We start from the raw sequence: 21,756 nt of genomic DNA, 5'->3' as shown, positions 1-21,756 counted from the left end.
AAATGTGGTCCTTCGTATATGCAGAAACTTGAATCCATATTTTGCTTTAACTGTTTAACTTGCATTTGCATATGCATGCATTATTATGCATCAGTCTCTCGGTAACTATCGAAGTCTCTGTATCAACAAAAAAAAGTATCCCATATAAATGAATTATTTTCAATAACTGAACAATATTGACAAAATAAAATAATAATATCCCAGTTTGAAAGACCCACCAGTCTCAGACCATGCAAGCTTTCTTCCAGTTCACCAATCCACTTTCTTCCCTTAATAATTTATTTTGATTTTATATGTTGCCATTAGAATACAAATTTCTATTTATTTTCTCTTATTATCCTTTAAGATAAATATACGTATTTTCAAATGCTGTGTGTTCCTGACAAACTCCACATGCACATGTAAAAGAGGCACCCAGACTTATAAAGACCCACCCACATTATTTTGTTCACATGGATGTGTAAGGCAAACTTAGCTAATTATCAACTCATAGATAAGACTTTTTTGTTCAAAAAAAAAAAGATAAGACTTTATTATCCTTTATTAAGAGGAAAAACCAAAATCATATTTGGAGAAACAAAAAAAAAATTAAAATATTATAAGATTTATCAATTTTTCTTTTTCATTGAGATGAATCAATAAATAGATAAACATGCCTAACATTACTTATAATAGATCCAAAATATAACCAATTTTGTTCCGAATTTCAAAAAGCATTTAATTTTGTTTTCTAAATAAGTTGCCTTGTGCTGTCATGTGCATCTTAGGAGATGAAGCAGATTCCTCATTATTTGGCGAGCAGAATTTTTCAGAGCTCTGACATAATTAAAGAATATAAAGATTAGTATATAATACTAAAATACATAAAATCTCTTACATGTATAAAACTTTACATGTTAACACATGTACATGCATTACATTATATATGCTTCAAAGCCTCCTTTGACAGTTGTATCTTTGCCTTTAAAGATAGAGAAAGCTCTCTCCCAAAGAACAAAGGGTAACAAAAAAAACTTTTTTTTTTTCCCCTTCTCTTCTTTCTTCTTCAAGGTAGCCTCCAAGCCAAACACAGAGGAACCTAATCTGTTGTCTGCTAATAACTTCACAAGAAGCTATAATTTGTCCTTAATGTTGGCTTCTTCTTGTCCATGTCATCGTTTCTTCTTCCTCTGAAACACAAGAAAAAAAAAATCTTTAAACCCAGAGCAGAGTAAAAAGACGAAGAAACTGGTAACTGCAAAAAAGCAGAGTATATATGAAGAGAAACTTGCGTTTGTGAAAGTGTTTTTAGTTATCTTTTTTGAGATAAGAGTTAAGTAGGAGACGAAGATATGTCTGCAAAACTTCTGTATAACTTGTCAGATGAGAATCCAAATCTGAATAAACAGTTTGGATGCATGAATGGGATCTTTCAAGTCTTTTACCGGCAACATTGTCCGGCGACACCAGTCACCGTCTCCGGCGATGTAGACAAGTCTTTGCCTCCAGGTAACTTAAACTCTCTCTCTTACTAAATCTCAGTTCAGTGTTTAGGACCACAAAGAAACAGAGTAGCTTCACTAGAACCAAAAATATGGTTATAGGCTTATAGCTAAGAACAAGGGGTTGGTTATTTTTGCAGGGGAAAGAAGAGGCAGCGTCGGTGAAATCAACATGGAAAGTGATAAAGAAACGGTAAGAATCTGAACTCAGTTTATTTTTACTCATCTCTAGAGAATGGGAGAATTATTCAGGAAACAGAAGCTGAAATAAACAGAGTCTTTTATGGGAATTGCAGGAGAGGAGTAGTACCAAGAAGAAGAAGTCTGCGGCAAAGGAGAAGCATAGAGTCTCTTCTGAATCCTCTTCGAGACCTTCATTTTCGTCTTCTCCACGCTCCTCGAGCTTCTCGTCTGCAGAAGTCAGTACCACAGCTTCTCAATTTGACCCGCCTGGTGAGAACCTGATCAGAGAACATCCCAATGGTGGCCTGATGATGCCGTATGATCTTAAGGAGCTTGTGAAAGGCTCTATTAATAGAGAAATGAGAACTAGAGGCGAAGCAGCTGCCTTCACTCAGCAGCAGCAGCCCAATTCAGCTCGAACTAGCATGTTGCTTCTCAAAGAATCATCATTGCGTTCACCATATCGGAGTTCTAACGAGTGGAATGAAGGAAGAGGTATGGCTATGAAGTTTAAGGAAAGTCACCGGCTTTCTTATGATGAGAGGGAGATAAGAAACAACGGGTTCAAGGTGGGTTCGAAGTTGAAAGAGACACCGAGGTTGTCTTTGGATAGTAGATCGAATTCCTTCAGGAGTCCGAGAGCAGATGCTGCGAGATCGAGTTGTCCAGAGGAACCCGCAACAATGAATCACAGGAGATCAAGTTCGAGTGTTGTTGCTAAATTGATGGGTCTTGAAGTCACTGCAGACAATTCTGATACTGAACAGAGAAGAGAGAACCGGTTTTGTGACTCTCCAAGGCCAATGTCCAGAGTGGAACCAGCTCTACAGAGATCTAGAAGCGTAGATTCGATCAAGAGGATACCTGCTTCAGCTGCTTCTAAGTTTCCAATGGAACCAGCTCCATGGAAGCAAATGAAAACAGGCGACTCTGCACTGACTGTATATGGTGAAATTCAGAAGCGGCTTACGCAGTTGGAGTTCAAAAAGTCGGGAAAAGATCTCAGAGCTCTTAAGCAAATACTTGAGGCTATGGAGAAAACACAGCAGTTGATAGATGAAAGCAGAGATGACAGTACTCTGAATACAACCACTCTTTTGCAGAGAACTCACCAGCTAGTTCCAACTGCAACAAGTCCTGCCAGGAACTTCAAATCTTCATCGATCGTTGTTATGAAATCCGCGGCTCCAGTTTCCACCTCTCCGCTACCCCAGAATGTCACCTTACCAAATGTCAAGGTTGGAAACTCTAGACAAACCCGGAAAGTCACCTCGGGGAAGCAGAGCGCGATGGATTTAACCCCAAGGCCAGGCCTTTGCAAGGGCCAACTCGATTCCACGAAGAGCAATAGCCCCAAAACATTATGGTCCAGGCAAGCTTCGGCTGCGGATGCGGGTTCCATGATCAAGTCAGGTAGAAGCCAACAGCACAATGTCAGCCCAAGAACGCAGCCAAAAAAGCTCGGGTTCGAGAAACAGTCTCGACCCACAACTCCAAAATCAGAGCCAGGCAAAAGGCAACTCGGAAAGCAGCAAACAGAGGTAGCCTCCCCGAGTAGAAAACAGCTGATAAAACCTCACAGTACTCTTCAGCAACCTGATGACAGATTGAGCGATGCAAGCAGCGACTTGAGGAGTCTAAGATCTGACAGCAACATAAGCTTGGGATCGAATGTTGACATCGAGGTTACAAGCAGACATAGGCTGGAGAGGAACTGTGACTTCCCAGAGCAGCACACACCAAAACAAAGGGTATTAAATAGATCTCTTTCTCTATCTCACGTATCTTCACTTCTCAAGTTATATCATTTGTACTCAATAAACTGAATCTCTTCTGTTTACCAATGCAGAATCCGGACTTTGGAATCAAACAAGACAGACCATCCCTAAAACCTCTGAAAGTTACCATTGAACAACCGAGCCCTGTTTCAGTTCTTGATGCAGTCTTCGACGAAGAGGAGTCGCCGTCCCCTGTGAGGAAGATATCCCTTAGTTTTAAAGGTGAGGCACTTAGAAAAGAACATTCAGACTGATTATTGACTCATTCATATATAGTAACATTTACATGTTCACGATGCTAATTAACTACATGGATTCACAAGGTTTTGGTTAGTATAAAGTTCTCACCGTGTTTTTGTTCTCTTGCCACAGAGGAGGATGCTTTACGTTCTGAAGAATCTGAGTGGATAAACAAGCCTACCAGCTTCTGCAGATCCATACTATTTCCTCAGAGTAACCGGGCCCCAACGAAGCGAAGTTCTGATCTTTTTGAATGCTTCCCTGAAGAAGGTGCAGACTTCAAAAGCGGCAACCACAAGTACATCTTAGAGATATTGTTGGCCTCAGGGATTCTAAGAGATCTTGAATACAGCATGATAAGCTTTCAGCTGCATCAAACGCGCCTCCCAATCAACTCTGGACTGTTCTTTATCCTAGAACAGAATAAGGCCAGCAATGTGACTCTACCGGACAACAAACACAGAGGCAGAGTATTCAGACAACAGCAGACAAATCCGACAGAGAAAATCAGGAGAAAACTCGTCTTCGACACCGTTAATGAGATTTTAGCTCGGAAGTTCACTGCAGAAGGCTGTATCAAACCACGTTTAACCGCAAATCCACTCAAAAAAGTGGAGAAAATATCAAAAGAGGAGCAACTTTTGCAGGCTCTGTGTTCAGAGATTGATAGGTTACAACAAAACAACTCAAACTGTATCTTGGAGGACGACGAGGAAGACATCATATGGGAGGACCTGCAAAGTCAATGCATGAACTTGAAGGAGTTTGAAGGAGAGACTCCAGGAATTGTGTTAGATATTGAGAGAATGATTTTCAGAGACTTGGTTAATGAAGTTTGCTTCTGCTAATTTTTTATGGTTATCACTTAGAATTGTAAATGAAGTAATCTTAGAGAGGAAGAGAACCTTTGGTCTCTGGGTTTTCAGCCCTCTTGCCTGTTCTGTTCTCTTCCTACTTGTTTGTTGTAACCAGCATATGATATATACAGGTCTAATTAATAAATAACAGTATTTAAGTTCAAAGATAATCCATCTACCAAAAGGTGCTAAGAGCATATTAATTGGTCTATCAAAATAATATTTCACTGCAAATCAAGTTAGGCCAAACAACCTTCTACATTTCTCCATCATTTTGAATTAGTAAAAATCTCTTACCCTAAAAAGTCACGTATTCCAGTTGCAAACGATCACTAAACTCAGGATGCAAAGCTATTTTGTTTGCAAATTCTAAAATGACATAATACCTATTTTACATCTGAGTTGACAATTGCGAGTCAATTCTTTCGCGCTTTTCTTTGATTTCTGACTTCTTCTCCCTCTTGTCTTCATTTTCTTGAAACCATCCCTCTTCCTGGAAGCTCCGACTTTTTGCCAAACATGTAGATCTTTTTGTAGTCCCAATCTTGAAACGTACCAAAGTTCGTTGTTTTCTTGCAACATCTTCCTTCTCTCCATCCTCGGATTCAGCTAACCAGTTCATGTTGTTGATTTTATCCGATGAAGCAGATGCCTCAAGAACTGGGATGTGATGGTTGTTGCTCATATGCTTATCAGCAACGTGGTTGGTCCTAACAACTTCATTTGAAATCTCCAAAGGGCGGACCACAGGTGACACATTTTTCTCCACAATTCGAAGAGGCGCAGTTAGAAACGGGTTACCTTCGACTACTGCTTTTGGTGATTCTCGAACATCCTTTGGAGATGTATGTATATCTAACCTACCACCATCGAAAGAATGTTGCATACTCGGTAAAGATGAACCGTTTTCTTTCCTCGGAATTTCTCCTTCGATTGTGGCTGCATTAGTTTCCTCTGATCGATCACACAATTTGGTTTTGGGAAATGCAGGAAGCCAAATAGGAATGTGTTCATCTGGAGGTTCTGGTCCAACCTCAGAGAAACTAGGAGCAGGTTTTTTCTCTTTACTAAATGGGAAACGAGGAAGAGAGTAAACAAACGGCATCTCCTCCGCTTCTCCAGTATAATGAATAATATCCTTGAGTACACCGGAATCAGCAAGACAATGGTCAGCATCTGAAAAACCAGCAAAACCCAAACCAGATCCCAAATCCTCTAATGCTTGAACAATATCCAGAGAATTACCATCTACTCTACCGGCTATGTTAGCATACAAATGGGCAGTCTTCCCAATGCTCTGGATATACTGAACCGCTACATCAGTTAGTGCTTCAAGAGCAGATTCATGAAAAGAACTAAACCTCACGGCCTCGCGTGTCTGTGATTCCTGATACGAGTTAACCTCAACACTCTCGCATATTTGAGCCACTGCCATTCTCGCTATGGAAAACGCAAAATCACTGCCTCGGAAAAGCTTTCTCTTACCAGGTAATTCTCTTTGCTGACTTCCACCATCCCCACCTCCATTGTTCATATTCAAACTTTGTTATAACTTCACCCAACATAACATGTAGAACCATTTCTTGAATGAAAAACCAACACAACACGCATCCCTCTGAGAACACAAAACCAAAAATCAATATCTTTCCCTCGAAATTCTTCTCTTTGGCACCTAAAAACAAATAAGAGAGAATAAAACATCAGAATCTATTTTATTACTAACCCAAAAGAATACACGTATCCAGCGAAACCCTAGAAACAAATCGGGTTCAATTCACAGCAGTAGAAAGCAACAAAGCAAACTCGAGAGAGAGTAAACGAATCCAATTAAGAGAATTATAATGCTTACCGGAGAAAAAGATCTCTCCATCGAAAAAAAAAACCCTCGAGGAAGAAGAACAGGCACAACTTCGGGCAGCTATCGGCGGCGAACACAGTGAGAGAAAACCCTAGAGAAGAAGTGAGATTGAAAGTACCAAGAAACGAAATTGAGGAAATTTCGAATGCGAATCAAAAACCCAGCTCCAAGTTAAAACCTTTCGATCCAATTTGAGAAGGCGAAGAAAAAGAGAGACAGAAAGAAAGGTGGGAGATTTGTGCAAGTTTGAGAGTTTCCTTAACTTATAGAGAGAGCTTATGAGTTTTTAAAAAAAATCATGCGAATTAAAAAAAAAACGAATTATTTATTTTAATACTACAACTAGTATATAGTAAGGTTACAGCGATGATGTAATAATTAGAAAGGATACAATAATTTACGGGAAAGAATTATGTATATTTCTGTAACAAAAAATTAAATCCAGATCGGAAATCTTAAAAGACACATACATTGATTGGGTTAATGGGCTTCCAAGTTATTAACCAGAATTTCAAACTAACGGGTCCATGGATGGCCCAACAACAAAAAGACGTAAAAGCAAAGCAAAGAGAACGAATGACAAGAACTAATTCATACATTTCATTTCAGTACCGCAGTCCATATTCAAAATGTGATTTGAAAAAAGCTCAAAATCTTTTTAATTTCCACTTATGTTTTTTTTTTTATCAACAACATGTATTCTTTCAAATTTATATATCGGTGTTAACACAATATAGAGGATTATATGTTGTAAACATTTATTTCTTATAATAAATCTTTATTTAATCATTGCAGCTTATAATATTCATAAAATTAATGCGCAGTGGGAATGAAAGGTGTACCGTACAATTACTTAAAATTGATACTCCCTCCGTTTCAAAATGTAAGATATATTTTAAGGTATTATTTTTGTTTCAAAATATAAAACGTTTTCAAATTTTTATGCAAATTATATATTAATTTAATATTTTATTATTATTTATATATATTATGTAGTCTCATTCATGATTGATTGACCTTTTTAAAAATAGATATTTATTAATATGCGTGTTTTTAACTAAAACGTTTTATATTTTGAAACGGAAAGAATATTTGGGATTCATATATCGTTACTTTAATTGAAAAAAAAAATGTATAAACTGAAGCAAAACCAAATTGTGGAAGTCCCTTTGGGTCGTTGGTTGATCAAGGGCTAATTAATGCTTCTACACCAAGAGGTCTGGGGTTCGAGTCCCAGATATTGAGATTTATTAATAAATTTGCAGATTAATGGAGGCAAATGTGCATGAGATCTCCGGCGATGTACAATTATAGCCGTTCGCCAGGATTCTACGTAGAGAAAGAAGTGTCGTCATGTCGTGAATCATTGAAAGGTGTCCGTCAAAAGCATGAAGAAGGTAGTGTCGTTTGTCGTGAATCTAATAAGGGTCAGAAGAAATTGTCCATTGTAGAATCGTCTATGTAACAGTTCTTATAATTTGTAATAAATAATAAATACAAACGTTAAAAAAAAAAAAAAAAAAAAAAAACAGAACCAAATCTAATTTTGATCGTTTGATATATATGGTAATTTTTAATGTTAGTACGAATTACACATTTTATTTACTCTTGTGCTTATAACAAAATTCAAATATGGTAGTTTAGTTTGCTTTAAATTACAGTGTGATTGGAAATCAGAAAGAAAATAAAACCAGATCATTCGAATTATTAATATATATATATATTAATATGCATGTATGATAGCTAGAGATCGACATGGAAGCTTTTTGCAGAAAGTATGATGATATACGACAGAGTCACAGAGCATTGGATCGGTAGCCTTTTACTCAAATCAATCAAAGATCGTACACACAACATTATTTAGAAGCTTTTGTCTCTATCACCCCCTAAATTATTTAACTAATTCATCTTCTCCTTCATTTATTAATTGTTCCTTTTCTTTTTTCCTACTAAATATATATTCATAGCATGTACATATGTATTTACATTTTAGCCAAACTTTTGCATTGGTGAGCATGCATGTGATCACTAGCTACTACACATTAATTTGAGTTAACATAGATAAACGACGAGACCATTTAGCCTAGCTAGTAATCTTAAATATGTAAATGGGAATGTGGTCTTTGCATCTTGAGTTTACTTACTTACTGTGCTAATAAGATAGTAAAAAATGGGCCTAAATATATATATGATATTTTCACGTAACATTATAACATTATAATGTTAGGTCTGTTTGGTTTTTGTGCATTAGAATCTTGACTTATCATCATCTAATCTAGCTACGGTCACCACTTGAGTTTTATAGTTGCAATGTACCGTGCCTCCAATAGATTCCATTTCATTTTATTACGTTATCTATTGATGAATCTGAATTTGTTTAGCTTCTTGTCTCAAAGTTCATATAATATTAGCAGATAGTTATACAAAGAGCCCTAAATGAATAATAACATGTGTATGTTTGTGTGTATTCAGATTCTATGAGGAAGCTAGCTATATAGATGAGAAAGTTTCAAACACATGCTAAAATACAAGTAATTAATAAACCAATTTATAACATTAATTTGTATATAAAAATATATCACCAAAAAATAGTACAGTACTAATTACCTTTTTTTTTTTTTGTGTCCCCATACTTGTGAACACATCAAACATCAATTATATTGTTTCAATAATCTAATTTCACATATGGTGATCACTTCCTCTACTTGTACTACTCTCCGAGCCTAGATGCCTCGACATATTAGCCGTTGTAGTGCTATTAGCTCGGTTGAATTGGACCGACGACATCCGATTATTGATGTCTCTACCACCATTGTTGCTATTACTACCATGTAACAATGAATATAATGTGGAAATGTTTTGGGATGACGAAGATGAAGAATTACCCATTAATGGCATTTGAAAATGGCTCACCATTTGCCTCAGATCTAATGTCTCCATAGTTCCTGAACCAGCTGACGGCGATGATGGAAACAAAGATTGTATAGTTGCTGTTGTTGATGTCGTCATTGGACATACCAAAATTTGTGATGGAAATGGGACAAGACTATGTAGTTGATGTTGATGATTATGATAATCCGCCTGTAAACTCAAATGTTGGTGATGATGATGATGGTGTTCCATGTTGTGATAAGTTCCATAAGACCCAACATGATGATTGTTTGTGAAAACGACATCGTTTTCTCCTTTCTCTTTATTGTTTGCTTCACGGCTAGTAGTAGTAGACTCTTCTACACATCCATTGATTTTAAACCCGAGTTGGGTCGGATCTTGACCCGGCCTTTGACCAAGATTCAAGAAGGAGTGATGATGGTTGAAGATGCTGAAATTTTCCGGCGAGATAGGTAACGGAGGGAGCTCGTCGATCTCCTCTTTAGCTGCATCAAGCAACCAGTCAACGGCTTTGCTAGGCTGGTCAACACCGAGCCGTTCTTGAAGATCGTAGAGCTGAATAGCCGTTGGGACTGATAATCTCACGCGTCTGTCACGTAACCCACGTAACGTACACACTTTGCTGTGACGGTCTTTGCCTCCAAAGGCGCGTGAAACCCTAACAATCCTCGGATCCTTCGATTTCATCCACGACGAAGAAGAAGAAGAAGAAGAGATCGAGGTTGGTGGCTTTTTAATTACGGTTTTGCCACTGGTGGCTCTGACTTGGGCTTCTTCTTGATCTTCTTCTACTTCTCCTTCACGTCTTCTGGTAGTGCCGCCTGAAACTTCGTCGTTTGCATCTTTCCAAGAGACGATATTCATAATGCTTATACTCGAGATCTTTATATCTACTACAAAAAGAAGAACCAAAAGTAAATCCATTAACAGAAAACATAAGGACAACAACAATTTCTTAAACAATTTAGTTTTGAATTTTCGAATCCTTTTTAAACGAGTTAATTATCCAGAAATTTTGAAATAAAGTAGAAATTGTCTAAAAGAGAAAAACTAGGGTTTAATTTAATTTAGCTTGTTTTCTTCAATTGACTTAATTCTTATCCGGAGAGTAGAAGGAAAAAAAAACATGTATTGTTTCTTACCTAGAGCTCCAAAGTTTGTACGGTCTTGAGCTTGAACAGCAAATCTAGGGTTTTGCTGTTCTATAAAGTGAGTAATATGATGAAGAAGAAGAATGAGAAATAAGAGAGAAGAAAGTATGTGATTCGATTTTTCTTTTCAAAAGTAACAATGAAAATTAAAAAAAAAAAAGAAAAGAAAAAGAAAATTAGAAAGAAGAAGATGCTTTTGGAAGTGAATATGAGAGCCCTACCAATATCATAAGCCTCCAAAATTTAGAAGAATTGCGACTAAGTATTTATGTTAAAAAAGCAATGGATGTAGTAATGCCACATGGCGGATTTCGCTATCCTCGAAGGGAAAATAAAATGAATGCGCTGAATAATCAGTCAAGTTCATTTTCATCTTTAATGTTATGGATCATATCAAATCTACATACGGACGAGAAATTAAACTCGGATATTTTATCATCCACGTATGTGATATGAGTTGCAAGTATAATACGGCTAGCTAAGAAGAAAGTCCCAAAAGAGTATACGTGAATATCTAAATTTTAAAGAAATTATAGATACCAAAATTTAACATATATTGACGTGAAGTTATATATAATAGTAGCTTATTTAAACGTCTAACTAATGTTATGAAAATAATGAAATTTTAGGAGCTACAAATAATTTCTGTCGTGAAAGGGATGATGTACGATTATTGATGAAAATGTAGAATCTTATCTTAATTGGCCAAACGATGATAATTTAGTGGTTTTTTGTTCTTTAATTGCCCGTTGTTAAATATTGGTATATATAATTAGAAAGCCAAGACCTATCACCTATATAATTTTCTAGACTTTTTTTTTTTTTTTTTTTTTTTTCAAAATTGTGTTTTGCACCCGCCATTGCGCTCGCGATATGTTGAAATGAAGTTGGATCTATAGTTAATAATATTATGACTACTTAAACTACATCACTTTCTTTTCTTTTTTTTGTCAAAGAAACTACATCACTTTACTTACTATTTATTGATTTTTGTCATAACAACATTTCTATAAATGATCAAGATTAGACTTTAGAGTTTTTTTTTTTTTTTTTTTTGAAGAAAGACTTTAGAGTTCAGCGTTGCGTTTTCTTGATCATTTAAATTCACCTTTTAAACTCGATATCTTATGATAATCGAATCAAAAGGATATGGTATTTTGTGTAAATTTAGACCTTGGTTCTATAATTATATATATGGGACCATGCATATAAGAAATGTAACTCACATATATGGTAAAATATAATATATATGGTCCATGTGAATATTGGCATGCTGTTATATCGACAATTACAAAAGGTTGTGGATTACCCGATGCACGCCTCGTGTACCTTGTTGAGTCATGACTCATTACCTTTTCAAAACACAAGTACATTAATTAGACATCACTAAGCCCTAATTTACTTTTGCTTCATAAAAACCGGTTTAACATCTTCATTTATCGAAAGGTACGTGTTTAACTTGTGATTTTTCCACAAAATAATTCGATTTTCTATATTGGATCTAGTAATATATGTGAATGTTGTTTATGCACGGAAGCATATGAGAAGTAATATGATTTCGTAAATTCGGATATATGCATAGTCTGTGAAAGGAAAAGGGCATATATAATTCTCATATTACTAATATTACTAAGAACAATGGAAACGAGGGAATTTTTCAGAATTTCAAAACAATAAAGAAAAAGTATATATATATATATATATAGATATATATTCACATGATTGTGATCTTTATAAGTGTGCTACTTATCCATTCACAATGAGATTCGAACCAAAGTTTTTTTTTCAAATACATTTAATATATATATGAATCAATAACATCAAATTAACTTTTCATTAAATTGTACATTGCCTTTAAAATAAAGGGATGTAAGAATATTAATAGAGAAAAATAGAAGTGGGCGAAAGCAATATATCCTTATGAATCAAAACAAAGGAGTGAGAAAAAAAAGTGTGATGATGATCATTTTATCTTAAGATATCACATGGGATCAAAGGAGAAATCGGACAAACTTAAAATCCACTAAGTCATGTCTACTTCACCGACTCTAAAAGTTTGTGGTCTCATGAACAAAGATTGGGTTTTATAGCTTTTTCTATAGTACTTCATATCGATAATAATAATTAATGATGTGAAGGATATATCAACGCAGCCCCGGTTCAGATGGGTATGACGGAGGTGCAACGGTCCGGGGCTTTTTTTTTTATGAAAAAATTTATATATAAAAAAGGCCCAAATATTTTTTAAAAATATTATTAATATGAGAATTATATTTTAAGAGGCCTAATTATTTATAAGAAAATGTATAAAAAGACCCAAAATTTTTAAAATAACAATTTTTACTATAAAAATTCCGCAAAATTTTTAAAAATTAAGTAAATTTTCTCTTTGTATATAATAATAGGCCAAAAAATTTTTTTTTGCCCTAAGACTCTCAAATATATTGAGCCGGGGCTGTATCAACAACAATAATATCCTAAGAAAATCATGTTAAAAGTTGTATAACATTTCTCCACAGCAATCAATATCAGCGTATATAATGAGACTAAGCTAAGTTTAGCAAGACAAAAAAAAACGTATGAATTAAGTGAGGTTACGTGAATATTGCAAATAGAACACCATATCATTAATTTCGGTCGACGTGGATATTCAAACAATGATCTACATATACAGTACCGTGGGTACGCATGCCATTTCGAGACGTATACAATTCAGTTTCTTCCACTTGAGTTTGAGATCTTTATCAAAATTACAAACATGTTTATATATATACACATAGAGATAGATAGAATAGAAGCCACATTTCTAAGATTCTATGGTCATATATACGACTATTTATTAAATATATATTCCAAAAGATTGACACTTTTTCTGAAAGACTAGCTAAGAACGTGCAAGTATGCGTTATTGTATATTATATATGTACTCAAGAATATTAATTTTTACATTACAAATTTTGTAAAACTTAATTGTAGAAAATATATTTATAACTATATATATAAATAAAACTCTAATTGAAATTGAAAAAATACATTAAACAAGATCTATGTAATTTTAGGCGGTCAAAGCGGTTATCTAGGCGTCGGATGAGAGCCTAGCGCCTAGTCGGGGCCTAGGCGACCGCCTAGACCGCTTTTTAGAACACTGACACAAAGTGACTATATGTAAAATTTAAGACTTAGAAAGTGTATTTATTATGTTATAATTATTATTATATAGTCGCTAAAAAGTAGATGAAGAGTGAAGAGGTTGGGCATCTCGAGAGAGAAACTGAAGAAAACAGAAGAGAAAGAGAGTTATTTACTCGATGGTCCCCCTAATTTTCCTATCACTTTTATCCAAAAAAAAAAAGAGATACAATAACTAGAAAAACCAGAGATACAAAATTAACTACTCTATCAGTCTATCTGTTGTCTTATACACTACACTTTTTCTATGCACTGTTCCTATCCCAAACACCAATCCCTATGCTCAGTCCATATGGCAGATACTACTAGAGATAGTAACCCAACATATATGTGTTAGATGGCCATAGCTAGGCAGTAAGCAAAAACTATACTTTAACTTTGTCTTACTGTCCTGGATCACAATCTTGGGCCAACAAAAGAAATGTAGATGGGCCAACTGTGTGAAAGAAAAGCCCAATGGATCAAAGTTCATATGCTTTATTTAGCTCTTGTAGAGAAGTTTTTGTAAACCAAAAATAAACCGAAGCCAGGTTGACTGAATGCTTAAATGTGATAATGTCACACTGCAACTTGGCTACATGTTGTCGTGAAGCAATGAATAAAGTGAGACGTGGTGTATTCTAGAAGCGAAACGTGTCACAAATTTTATCACCTTTTTTAGGGTAAAATAGATTTGAATCAAGACATTTCTTCAAACAAACTAAAAAAAGAAAGAAATACTACAAGTTGGCCACTATGCGTGTCCCACTTCTCGATCTCCTCTTTGATTGTTTGCGTCTCTTTAGGAGATCCTCCAATTCATTCATTCCTTCCTCTCCACCTTCTGCATGAATTTTATAAAAATTGTGTAACAACAATTTAACAAAAAAAAATCTTACCACAAAAAAAGGATTAGAAATTAGCACATTTTTAATAACCAATATTGAACTCTTACCTTATCGTTAGACCTTTGAAGTTAGGACACAACACAAGGCGCGTAGAAATGTTAGATAAAAATAGTTTAACGTATTTCTTTGGTTTGCCTTGTCGAGGGCCCAGTCAGGCTGGATACACGTGGCAATAAAGTGACTGTCGTAGTTGAGCACGTTGATAATTAGACACGTGTCAAGTTGTAGATGAACAAAGTAGCCTCCGTCTACGCCACTTGATGCCCTTTTACACGTGGCGTGGTGGGTGGTCGTCTATCTTTTCCTAATAAAATATCATATATTTATATTATAAAGTTTTCAAGAAGATAACCGAATAATTCCTATATTTTGTGTCTGTCAACGAGAAATCACTATCTATTTTCATTGATTATATTAATGCAAATGGGTATATTAACTGGAAATTATGTGTATTTTAACCCAACTTGTGTGAAAATATATACTAAAGTAAAGTAAAATCCGTACAATATCGTCAACTATGCTTGTAATATAATTAAAAAACATGATTTTCTTTTTTATTTCTTGGAAATTATAAAATAATGCAAATTGAAGTACTATAGTTTATAATAGTAAGCATTTGGTGCTTGTTTTAAGAAAAATTGTTTCGTCTCTCTCAAGATTGAAAATAGAAAGTTCAGCCTAAAACGTTTCTCCCTTCTCTTTCGAATTTCTCTGACTTCGATATTTTTGGTTATGGAGGTGATAAGAGGCAGGGGAATCCCAAACGGCGTCGTTCAAGTACCGAATCTTTCTGCTAATAATCTCTTGCAGAAGTTTTTCATCGCAAGCAACCATTTTTGTCAGCTAGACTCTGAGCCTGGTGAGAATCGAGAAGAAGCAAAGAAGAAAGAAGATGAAGCAGAAGAGGATGAGAAAGACGTGGAGCTAACGTTAGGTCTTTCGCTTAATGGACAGTTTGGTACGGATCCGAGATCGAGGAAAAGGAAGAACTTTGATCTCGGTCGATCTTCTTCGATACCGGAAGGTTTTTTCTTCGATGAACAAAGATCCGATGGAGGCTCAGACATGTTCCAGCTGGATCGGACACGTTCTCTGCCTGTCGTAACGGAGATCGAGATAGGCAAGGAGACGGAGAAGAAAAGGAAACGACCGGAGAAGACGAGGGCATTTATGGAATTTCCGGTTACAAACAGAGGAACATATCTGACAGAAGATAAAAACAGAGGCCAAGCCGCCGAAACAGAGAAGGCGAGGGCATTTCTGGAATTTAAGATTCCACCGGGCAAGGAGGGAAAGGAAGATAAAGATCGTTTTGTTGTTACTGGTCCGGTCAACGGAAATGGTAAAAATGGAAATACGGCGAAGAAGAAGAAGAATGTGGAAGTTTCAGGAATGGAGAAGGCGAGGAACATTCTAGAAGACATGCCTTGTGTGTCGACGAGAGATGTCGGAGCCGACGGGAAACGAGTGGAAGGGTTTCTTTATTGGTACGGAGGGAAAAAGGAAGAGGTCAAGATAGTCTGTGTTTGCCACGGCAGTTTTCTTTCTCCGGCGGAGTTTGTTAGGCACGGCGGAGGTACCATCAGCGACGACGGTGGTGGTGATGTTATGATTAACCCTCTTAGACATATTGTTGTTAAACTTCCTTCTTCTTCCTGGTAGTTCATATTCGATCTAGGGATTATTTATTTATCCCCAACTATATATTATTAGAGGTCTCATTTTTTTTTTTCTCAATTTTCAAAGTGTAACGATGTCAAAATAATTTGACCGACGACTAAGCTGAAGCATGTACATTTGATTTCAATTTATTATGATATTATTTTAGTTTAGTGTGTAAACAGATGTTTTTTTCTTTGACGTTAGAAAGATTCATTGATATCAAGAGGGAAAGGAAAGAGAGTTCAAAACTGAAGAGAGGTAAATACAAAGCCAAGAATAACTATGGCAAGAGAAGTGTTTTCTCTGGGCCTTTAAGTCTCATGGTGGATCCGAGACGACTGCTTCATAACTAATGCGATCAGTGAGCCAAGACCCAAGAGGGGTGCTATATATGATTGATAACGGTCATGCTTAGTAACACATCGATGGAGAGCCCACGGCTATATTCACATCACCTTCATTATGGAGCATTACGCTTGGCATTAACTCTTTATGAAAGAAAAGGTCTACGTGTACATGAATAGTTGCGAGAGTCGCTCTATTCGATACCAGATACATGGAAGAACCATGACTTTTTCATGTCAACCAAAGCAAGCCACCGATGAATAAACTCAGACCATTACCGACAATCATCCCAATTACGCCGTAAGGCCTACCGTACGACACAAACGATGGGTGGAGCTGCTTGCTTGTCCGAAAGATGATTGATTATTCATAACAATTAGAGATTTACCTGTGCAACGACAGAACTCAGATTCAGCATGATCACGATTTAGGGTTTGCTCTTGTTCACAAGCGGATAAATAAATATCCGGATGGTCTTCCAAATGGGCCAGCATCTTCTTTTATTCGCCTTTACTCTTGGGCCTTAACTCGAACTTTCTCGGGCCCGTTTCTTAGAATGGAAATGTCAATCAAACCCATAGCCCGAGACCCGAGTTTCTCAAAATGGAAATGTCAATAAAGAAAAAGAACCCCACAAAACTCTCTATATAAAACAATTTACAAGTGGGAGAAACACATTAGCTACAACAAATTCTTTCTCATATTATGTGTTCTGCTTCCTGAGAGATCAACCTTCCTATGGCTTCCCCTTTAAAATGTCCTTTTTACCCTCGAGAGAACCCAAAGGAAATATTAACCTCTCTTTCTTCTTCTTCTTCTTCTAACCACTACTACACAAACAAGTTTACAACTAAGAGCAAAATAAACCTTTTTTTAAGAAAGAATAATAATCAAATCCTGCGGAGGGAGGTGCTAACACGACGGGGGCTGGAGCTGCTTTAACCGTCTTACAACTTGCTTCATCGTCGGCCTCGTTGATAGAGAATCCACCGTACAAACTACTGCTAAATGCAGAACCTCTACTAGATCATCATGCGGACCCGCGTCCCATAATCCCGCTGTGAAAAACTCCTTTGCCCGTCCTTGTCTCAGCAGCATACAAGCCCACTGCACAATGTTGAATCCGTTACCATATGAAACAAACGACGGATCTAGCGCTTTCTTGTCCGAAAGCAGCTCTAGAAGCACCACTCCGTAGCTGTAAACATCCGCTTTGTCCGATACCCGGCAAGTCATGGCGTACTCAGGCGCTACATACCCAAATGTACCTGCCACACCTGTTGTTGCATGCGTTTCTGATGTCCCAAGCAATCTTGCTAACCCGAAATCTGATAAATATGCGTTGCAATCATCATCTAGGAGGATGTTGCTTGGTTTAACATCTCGGTGAAGCACCCGTGGGACACATTGGTCATGGAGGTAAGCGAGTGCTCGAGCTATATCCAGGGCGATCTTGTGAAGAACTCTCCAATCTCTTGTGGATCTTTCTTGGATGAATTTCTCGAGGTTGCCTCTTGGGAGATAGTTGTAAATCAGGAACATCTCCGTTTCGCTAGCGTGGTAACCGATGAGAGTCACGAGGTTCGGGTGTCGAAGTCTACCAAGAGTTTTGATCTCTGCGTGGAACTGTTGGACTCCCTGAAACCGTCCGATAGAGAGGCGTTTGATTGCCACAACCACGTCTTGAGAGATTTCTGCTTTGTAGGTCGCTCCAAATCCACCGTTTCCAATCAGATTGCTCGCATTGAAGTTTCCTGTGGCTCTAACCACGTTGTCAAAGGTTATTGGAACTCCGATGTCCATAAACATAGTGACTTCACGTTTTGTAGTGGCCATGATCTTCGATTTCGGATGCCATTTTCTCGTGTAGAAGAAGAGAATCACAAGAGCGATCAGAACCGAGACAATTGCTGAAGCTGATGCGATTGAAGCAATCTCTAGCGAGTTGAATCCGCCCTTTCCTGCCGACTGAGATGGAGCGTTTTCAACAGGCGAAGATGCGTAATCCTGTGTGATAGAATCTCCTGTGGAGTCTCGGGATTCCGAAGACGGAGTCGTCAGAGAAAACACATGGCAAGGTCGAAGATAGGGGTTTCCACGAATACCGCTGCATTTCGTCAGCCCGTTGGTTGAAGGAACTGGACCTGACAGATTGTTGGAGGAAACATTGAAAACCGCAAATGTTGCGAAACCAGATGGGATTGGGCCAGAGAGGTTGTTATTGTTGAGAAGCAGGACAGTGAGATTCTTCAAGTTTATAAAATCATGAGGAATGCCGCCAGATAGATAATTTGAAGAGAGATCAAGAACATCCAAGGAATGTAACTGACCAAAGCTCTGAGGAATTTGCCCCGTGAGGTTATTATTCGCAATCGAAAGATATGTCAAAGCTGTCATCTTCTTCCCGAGGCTACCCGGTATCTGACCTTGCAACTGATTCCAGCTCAGATTAAGAGCAACAAGCGAACCTAGATCCCCGAGACTCGAAGGGATTGGCCCGAAGATCTGATTCAACGAGGCATCAAGAACCTTAAGAGAAGTGCACATGTTGTTTAGTCCCTGAGGAATCCGACCTGAGAGCTTGTTGAAGCTTACATTGACATAAACAGCTTTGAGTTCGTCGCAGTTATCAAACAGATTTCCAGGGAATTGCCCGTACAACCGGTTCCCTCCAGCAGAAAATATGTAAGAGACTCGCTTTCCCAACCGCTCTTGTGCAAGTGGTATAGACTTGAGAGTACCAGTGAAGTTGTTGTCTGCAAAATTATGAAACACGGCCGGACCTCCATCACCTCCAAGATCTATCAGGGAAGTTCCAACTTGAGCCTTCTCGGTGAAGAAGGAGAGATAAACAGACGACGGGTCGCTGTAAGATTCAATAGAAAACCTGTCAAAGTAAACAACAGGAGGACAATGGCTTGTGGTATTTTTGAGAAACTCAGGGATTACACCCGATAAGCTATTTCCACCAACATCAAAAACACTCATGCATGGGACCGAAATCTCTTTGAGAAGCTCTCCCGTAAGCCTATTCGAGCTCAAATCAAGAAGACGAAGGTTCTTACAGTTACTAAGACCGACAGGAATTTCACCTTTAAAGAAGTTCTGACCCAAATTAACCATCTCCAAGTTTTGACATGAACCCCAATCTCCTGGAAACCTCCCTTCTAACGTAGCCCTTGGCACCCAAAGTATCTTTAGTTTCGGAAGCGTAGTGATTTCCTCCGGAATTCCTCCTTGATAGAAATTGAAATCCTCGGTCATCGAGGTTAAATCAGCGCCTGGAGGGAGATCAGCTTCCCCTCTTATACTATTAATGTCTTCATACACATTGTACAGATTGGATAACACGAGAACAGACAACGAAGAGCAATTCCCGAGTTGAACAGGTAATGGACCACTAAGAGTGTTCCTAGAAACATCCAAAACCTCAAGCTTCTGAAGATTCCCAAATTCTAAAGGGATAGTCTCCTCCAACGTATTCATATACAACAACAACGACCTTAAACCGCCACATCTCCCCAAACTCTCTGGAATCCTCCCAGTCAAGAAATTACCAGACAAATCTAAATGCTCAAGATTTCCACAGTTATCCCCAATATCTTTAGGCAAAGAGCCTTGAAGCCAGTTTAACGGCAAGTGCACCACTCTGAATCTCCCAACAAAACCAGGAACAGTTCCATTCAACTTATTACCACCCAAATTAAAAATCTCCAACTTTGACAGATTCTTCAGCGAATTAGGGATTTCACCTGAAACTCGGTTAAACCCTAAATTCATAACCCGCAAATTCCGTAACCCAGTAAACTGAATAGGCAACGACCCGGTCATCAAATTCCCTTCCAGATCAAGAACTTCAAGCTTCTCCATTCCCCAGATTTCAACAGGAATCTCTCCACTAAACGAATTAAAGGGCAGAGACAAAACCCTAAGTTCTGTGAGACCCATGATTACAGAAGGCAAATTCCCCGCCAAAGCTCCATGATTTCCGGCGCAATCCCTCCGAATACCAAACCCATACAACGGAAACGTACCAATATCACCACAAATGAAACGATTTCGACTAATTTGAGAACTCCCTTTATCGCTTCCAGAGCCACTAATGTTAAGAGCCATGACTCGAGAGGTCGAATCGCACGATACGCCAAACCAGGAACAATAATCTTCACTCTCCTCGACCCAGCTAGCGAGAATCGCACCAGGGTCCGATACAGTTTTCTTAAACCGAAGCAACACCGATTTGTCCGAATCAGCTAAAACAGTGATTTTTCCGGCGAGACAGGTAGCGAAACAGAGTAAGCAGAGCGAGAAGAAAACGTCTGAAGGCATCTGTCTGCGGAAAAAACGCCATTTGATCACTGAAGAAGGCAAAGAAGTCATCTTCGTAACTTATCCCCAAAAATGTTTTTACACACCCACCTCGCAAGGTCTGCTAATTTAGCAATTGACGAGCAAAAGATCCTTCCTTCCTTTTACCGTGCGAAACAATCCCAAGCTCGACCCTTTAACCCTAATTTAGGGGGATGATGAGAAGCTTTTTTAGTGAGAGAAACTGATGAAGCAGAGAGAGAGAAAGAGAGATAAAATCCAAAAAAAAAGAGGAGAGAGAAAGAAAGAGATGAGAGAATTCAACACTGTCACTGAGGAAGACGCGTTTTTTTCTTCTCTCTCTCTTTCTTTCTTTTTTTGTTAAAAATATCTTAAATGTTTTTTAATTTAATTTAGGAAAATTTGGATGTATAACCAACAAAAAAATATAAATTAAGAAAGTAACCATAAAAAAAAAACTTACATTATAACATATGTGTAATATATATTATTACAATTTTGCCCTCACAACTAACCACCACCAATGGCCACCACCGCCGCTGTCATCACCACCGCCGTCGCCGGAACCACCGCCGTCGCCGGAGCCACCGCCATCGTCGGAGCCACCACCGTCGCCGGAAAAACGCCGTCGCCGGAAAAACCGCTGTCGCCGGAAAAACCGCCGTCGCCAGAACCACCACCGCCGCCGGAGCCACCGCCGCCGCCGAAACCACCACCACCACCTTTGGTCATTTCACCTACCCTTTAGGTTAGTTAGTTAATTAATTCATATATAGTGCTATATTCTTAATTTTATTTTGAAAATATGTTATTCTTGCAAATCACTCTTTAATTTATGCAGAGAATAAAAAATCGTTCTCTAAAATGTGAATGTAGGAGTGGGCCCATTTTACTTAGCAAACTC

The 21,756-nt window shown here is 37.8% G+C and overlaps 5 protein-coding genes across 7 annotated transcripts; 2 read left to right on the top strand and 3 right to left on the bottom strand.

Annotated features, from left to right (window-relative positions):
- Positions 1 to 781: 781 nt before the first annotated feature.
- LOC9318279 (protein LONGIFOLIA 2) lies at positions 782 to 4,709 on the top strand. The gene is made up of 5 exons (XM_002884260.2): positions 782 to 1,488; positions 1,622 to 1,674; positions 1,778 to 3,415; positions 3,514 to 3,664; positions 3,815 to 4,709. Exons 1-5 carry the CDS (start codon positions 1,332 to 1,334, stop codon positions 4,528 to 4,530), a joined length of 2,715 nt encoding a protein of 904 aa, XP_002884306.1. The 5' UTR covers positions 782 to 1,331; the 3' UTR covers positions 4,531 to 4,709.
- Positions 4,710 to 4,780: 71 nt separating this feature from the next.
- Positions 4,781 to 6,681, bottom strand: LOC9318278. Its single transcript, XM_021031244.1, is given in 3 exon segments — positions 4,781 to 6,077; positions 6,079 to 6,211; positions 6,389 to 6,681. Coding segments are annotated over 2 exon segments (1,188 nt in total). The 5' UTR covers positions 6,120 to 6,211; positions 6,389 to 6,681; the 3' UTR covers positions 4,781 to 4,930.
- Positions 6,682 to 8,930: 2,249 nt separating this feature from the next.
- Positions 8,931 to 10,672, bottom strand: LOC9320372 (transcription factor TCP13). Of its 2 annotated transcripts, none has more exons than XM_021031247.1 (2): positions 10,432 to 10,672; positions 8,931 to 10,182 (listed from the first exon to the last, which is right to left on the bottom strand). In XM_021031247.1, exon 2 carries the CDS (start codon positions 10,151 to 10,153, stop codon positions 9,077 to 9,079), a length of 1,077 nt encoding a protein of 358 aa, XP_020886906.1. In that variant the 5' UTR covers positions 10,154 to 10,182; positions 10,432 to 10,672; the 3' UTR covers positions 8,931 to 9,076. The 2 variants fall into 2 exon arrangements, with proteins under 2 accessions (XP_020886906.1, XP_020886907.1); XM_021031248.1 differs by having other exon boundaries at positions 8,931 to 10,179.
- Positions 10,673 to 14,903: 4,231 nt separating this feature from the next.
- LOC9318277 (ninja-family protein AFP4) lies at positions 14,904 to 16,357 on the top strand. The gene has a single exon (XM_021031254.1). It carries the CDS (start codon positions 15,249 to 15,251, stop codon positions 16,176 to 16,178), a length of 930 nt encoding a protein of 309 aa, XP_020886913.1. The 5' UTR covers positions 14,904 to 15,248; the 3' UTR covers positions 16,179 to 16,357.
- Positions 16,358 to 17,139: 782 nt separating this feature from the next.
- LOC9320371 (LRR receptor-like serine/threonine-protein kinase RPK2) lies at positions 17,140 to 21,145 on the bottom strand. 2 transcript variants are annotated; one of them, XM_021031231.1, is made up of 2 exons: positions 20,943 to 21,145; positions 17,140 to 20,856 (listed from the first exon to the last, which is right to left on the bottom strand). In XM_021031231.1, the coding sequence occupies exon 2, from the start codon at positions 20,850 to 20,852 to the stop codon at positions 17,436 to 17,438; it is 3,417 nt and encodes a 1,138-aa protein (XP_020886890.1). In that variant the 5' UTR covers positions 20,853 to 20,856; positions 20,943 to 21,145; the 3' UTR covers positions 17,140 to 17,435. The 2 variants fall into 2 exon arrangements, with proteins under 2 accessions (XP_020886890.1, XP_020886889.1); XM_021031230.1 differs by having other exon boundaries at positions 17,140 to 21,145.
- Between the last annotated feature and the right edge of the window lie 611 nt (positions 21,146 to 21,756).

This window comes from Arabidopsis lyrata, assembly GCF_000004255.2.
Source record: "Arabidopsis lyrata subsp. lyrata unplaced genomic scaffold ARALYscaffold_3, whole genome shotgun sequence".
In the NCBI taxonomy this organism is placed as follows: Eukaryota; Viridiplantae; Streptophyta; class Magnoliopsida; order Brassicales; family Brassicaceae; genus Arabidopsis; species Arabidopsis lyrata.
Note: the sequence above shows the minus strand (reverse complement) of the source record. Positions and strands in the feature narration are given on the sequence as shown.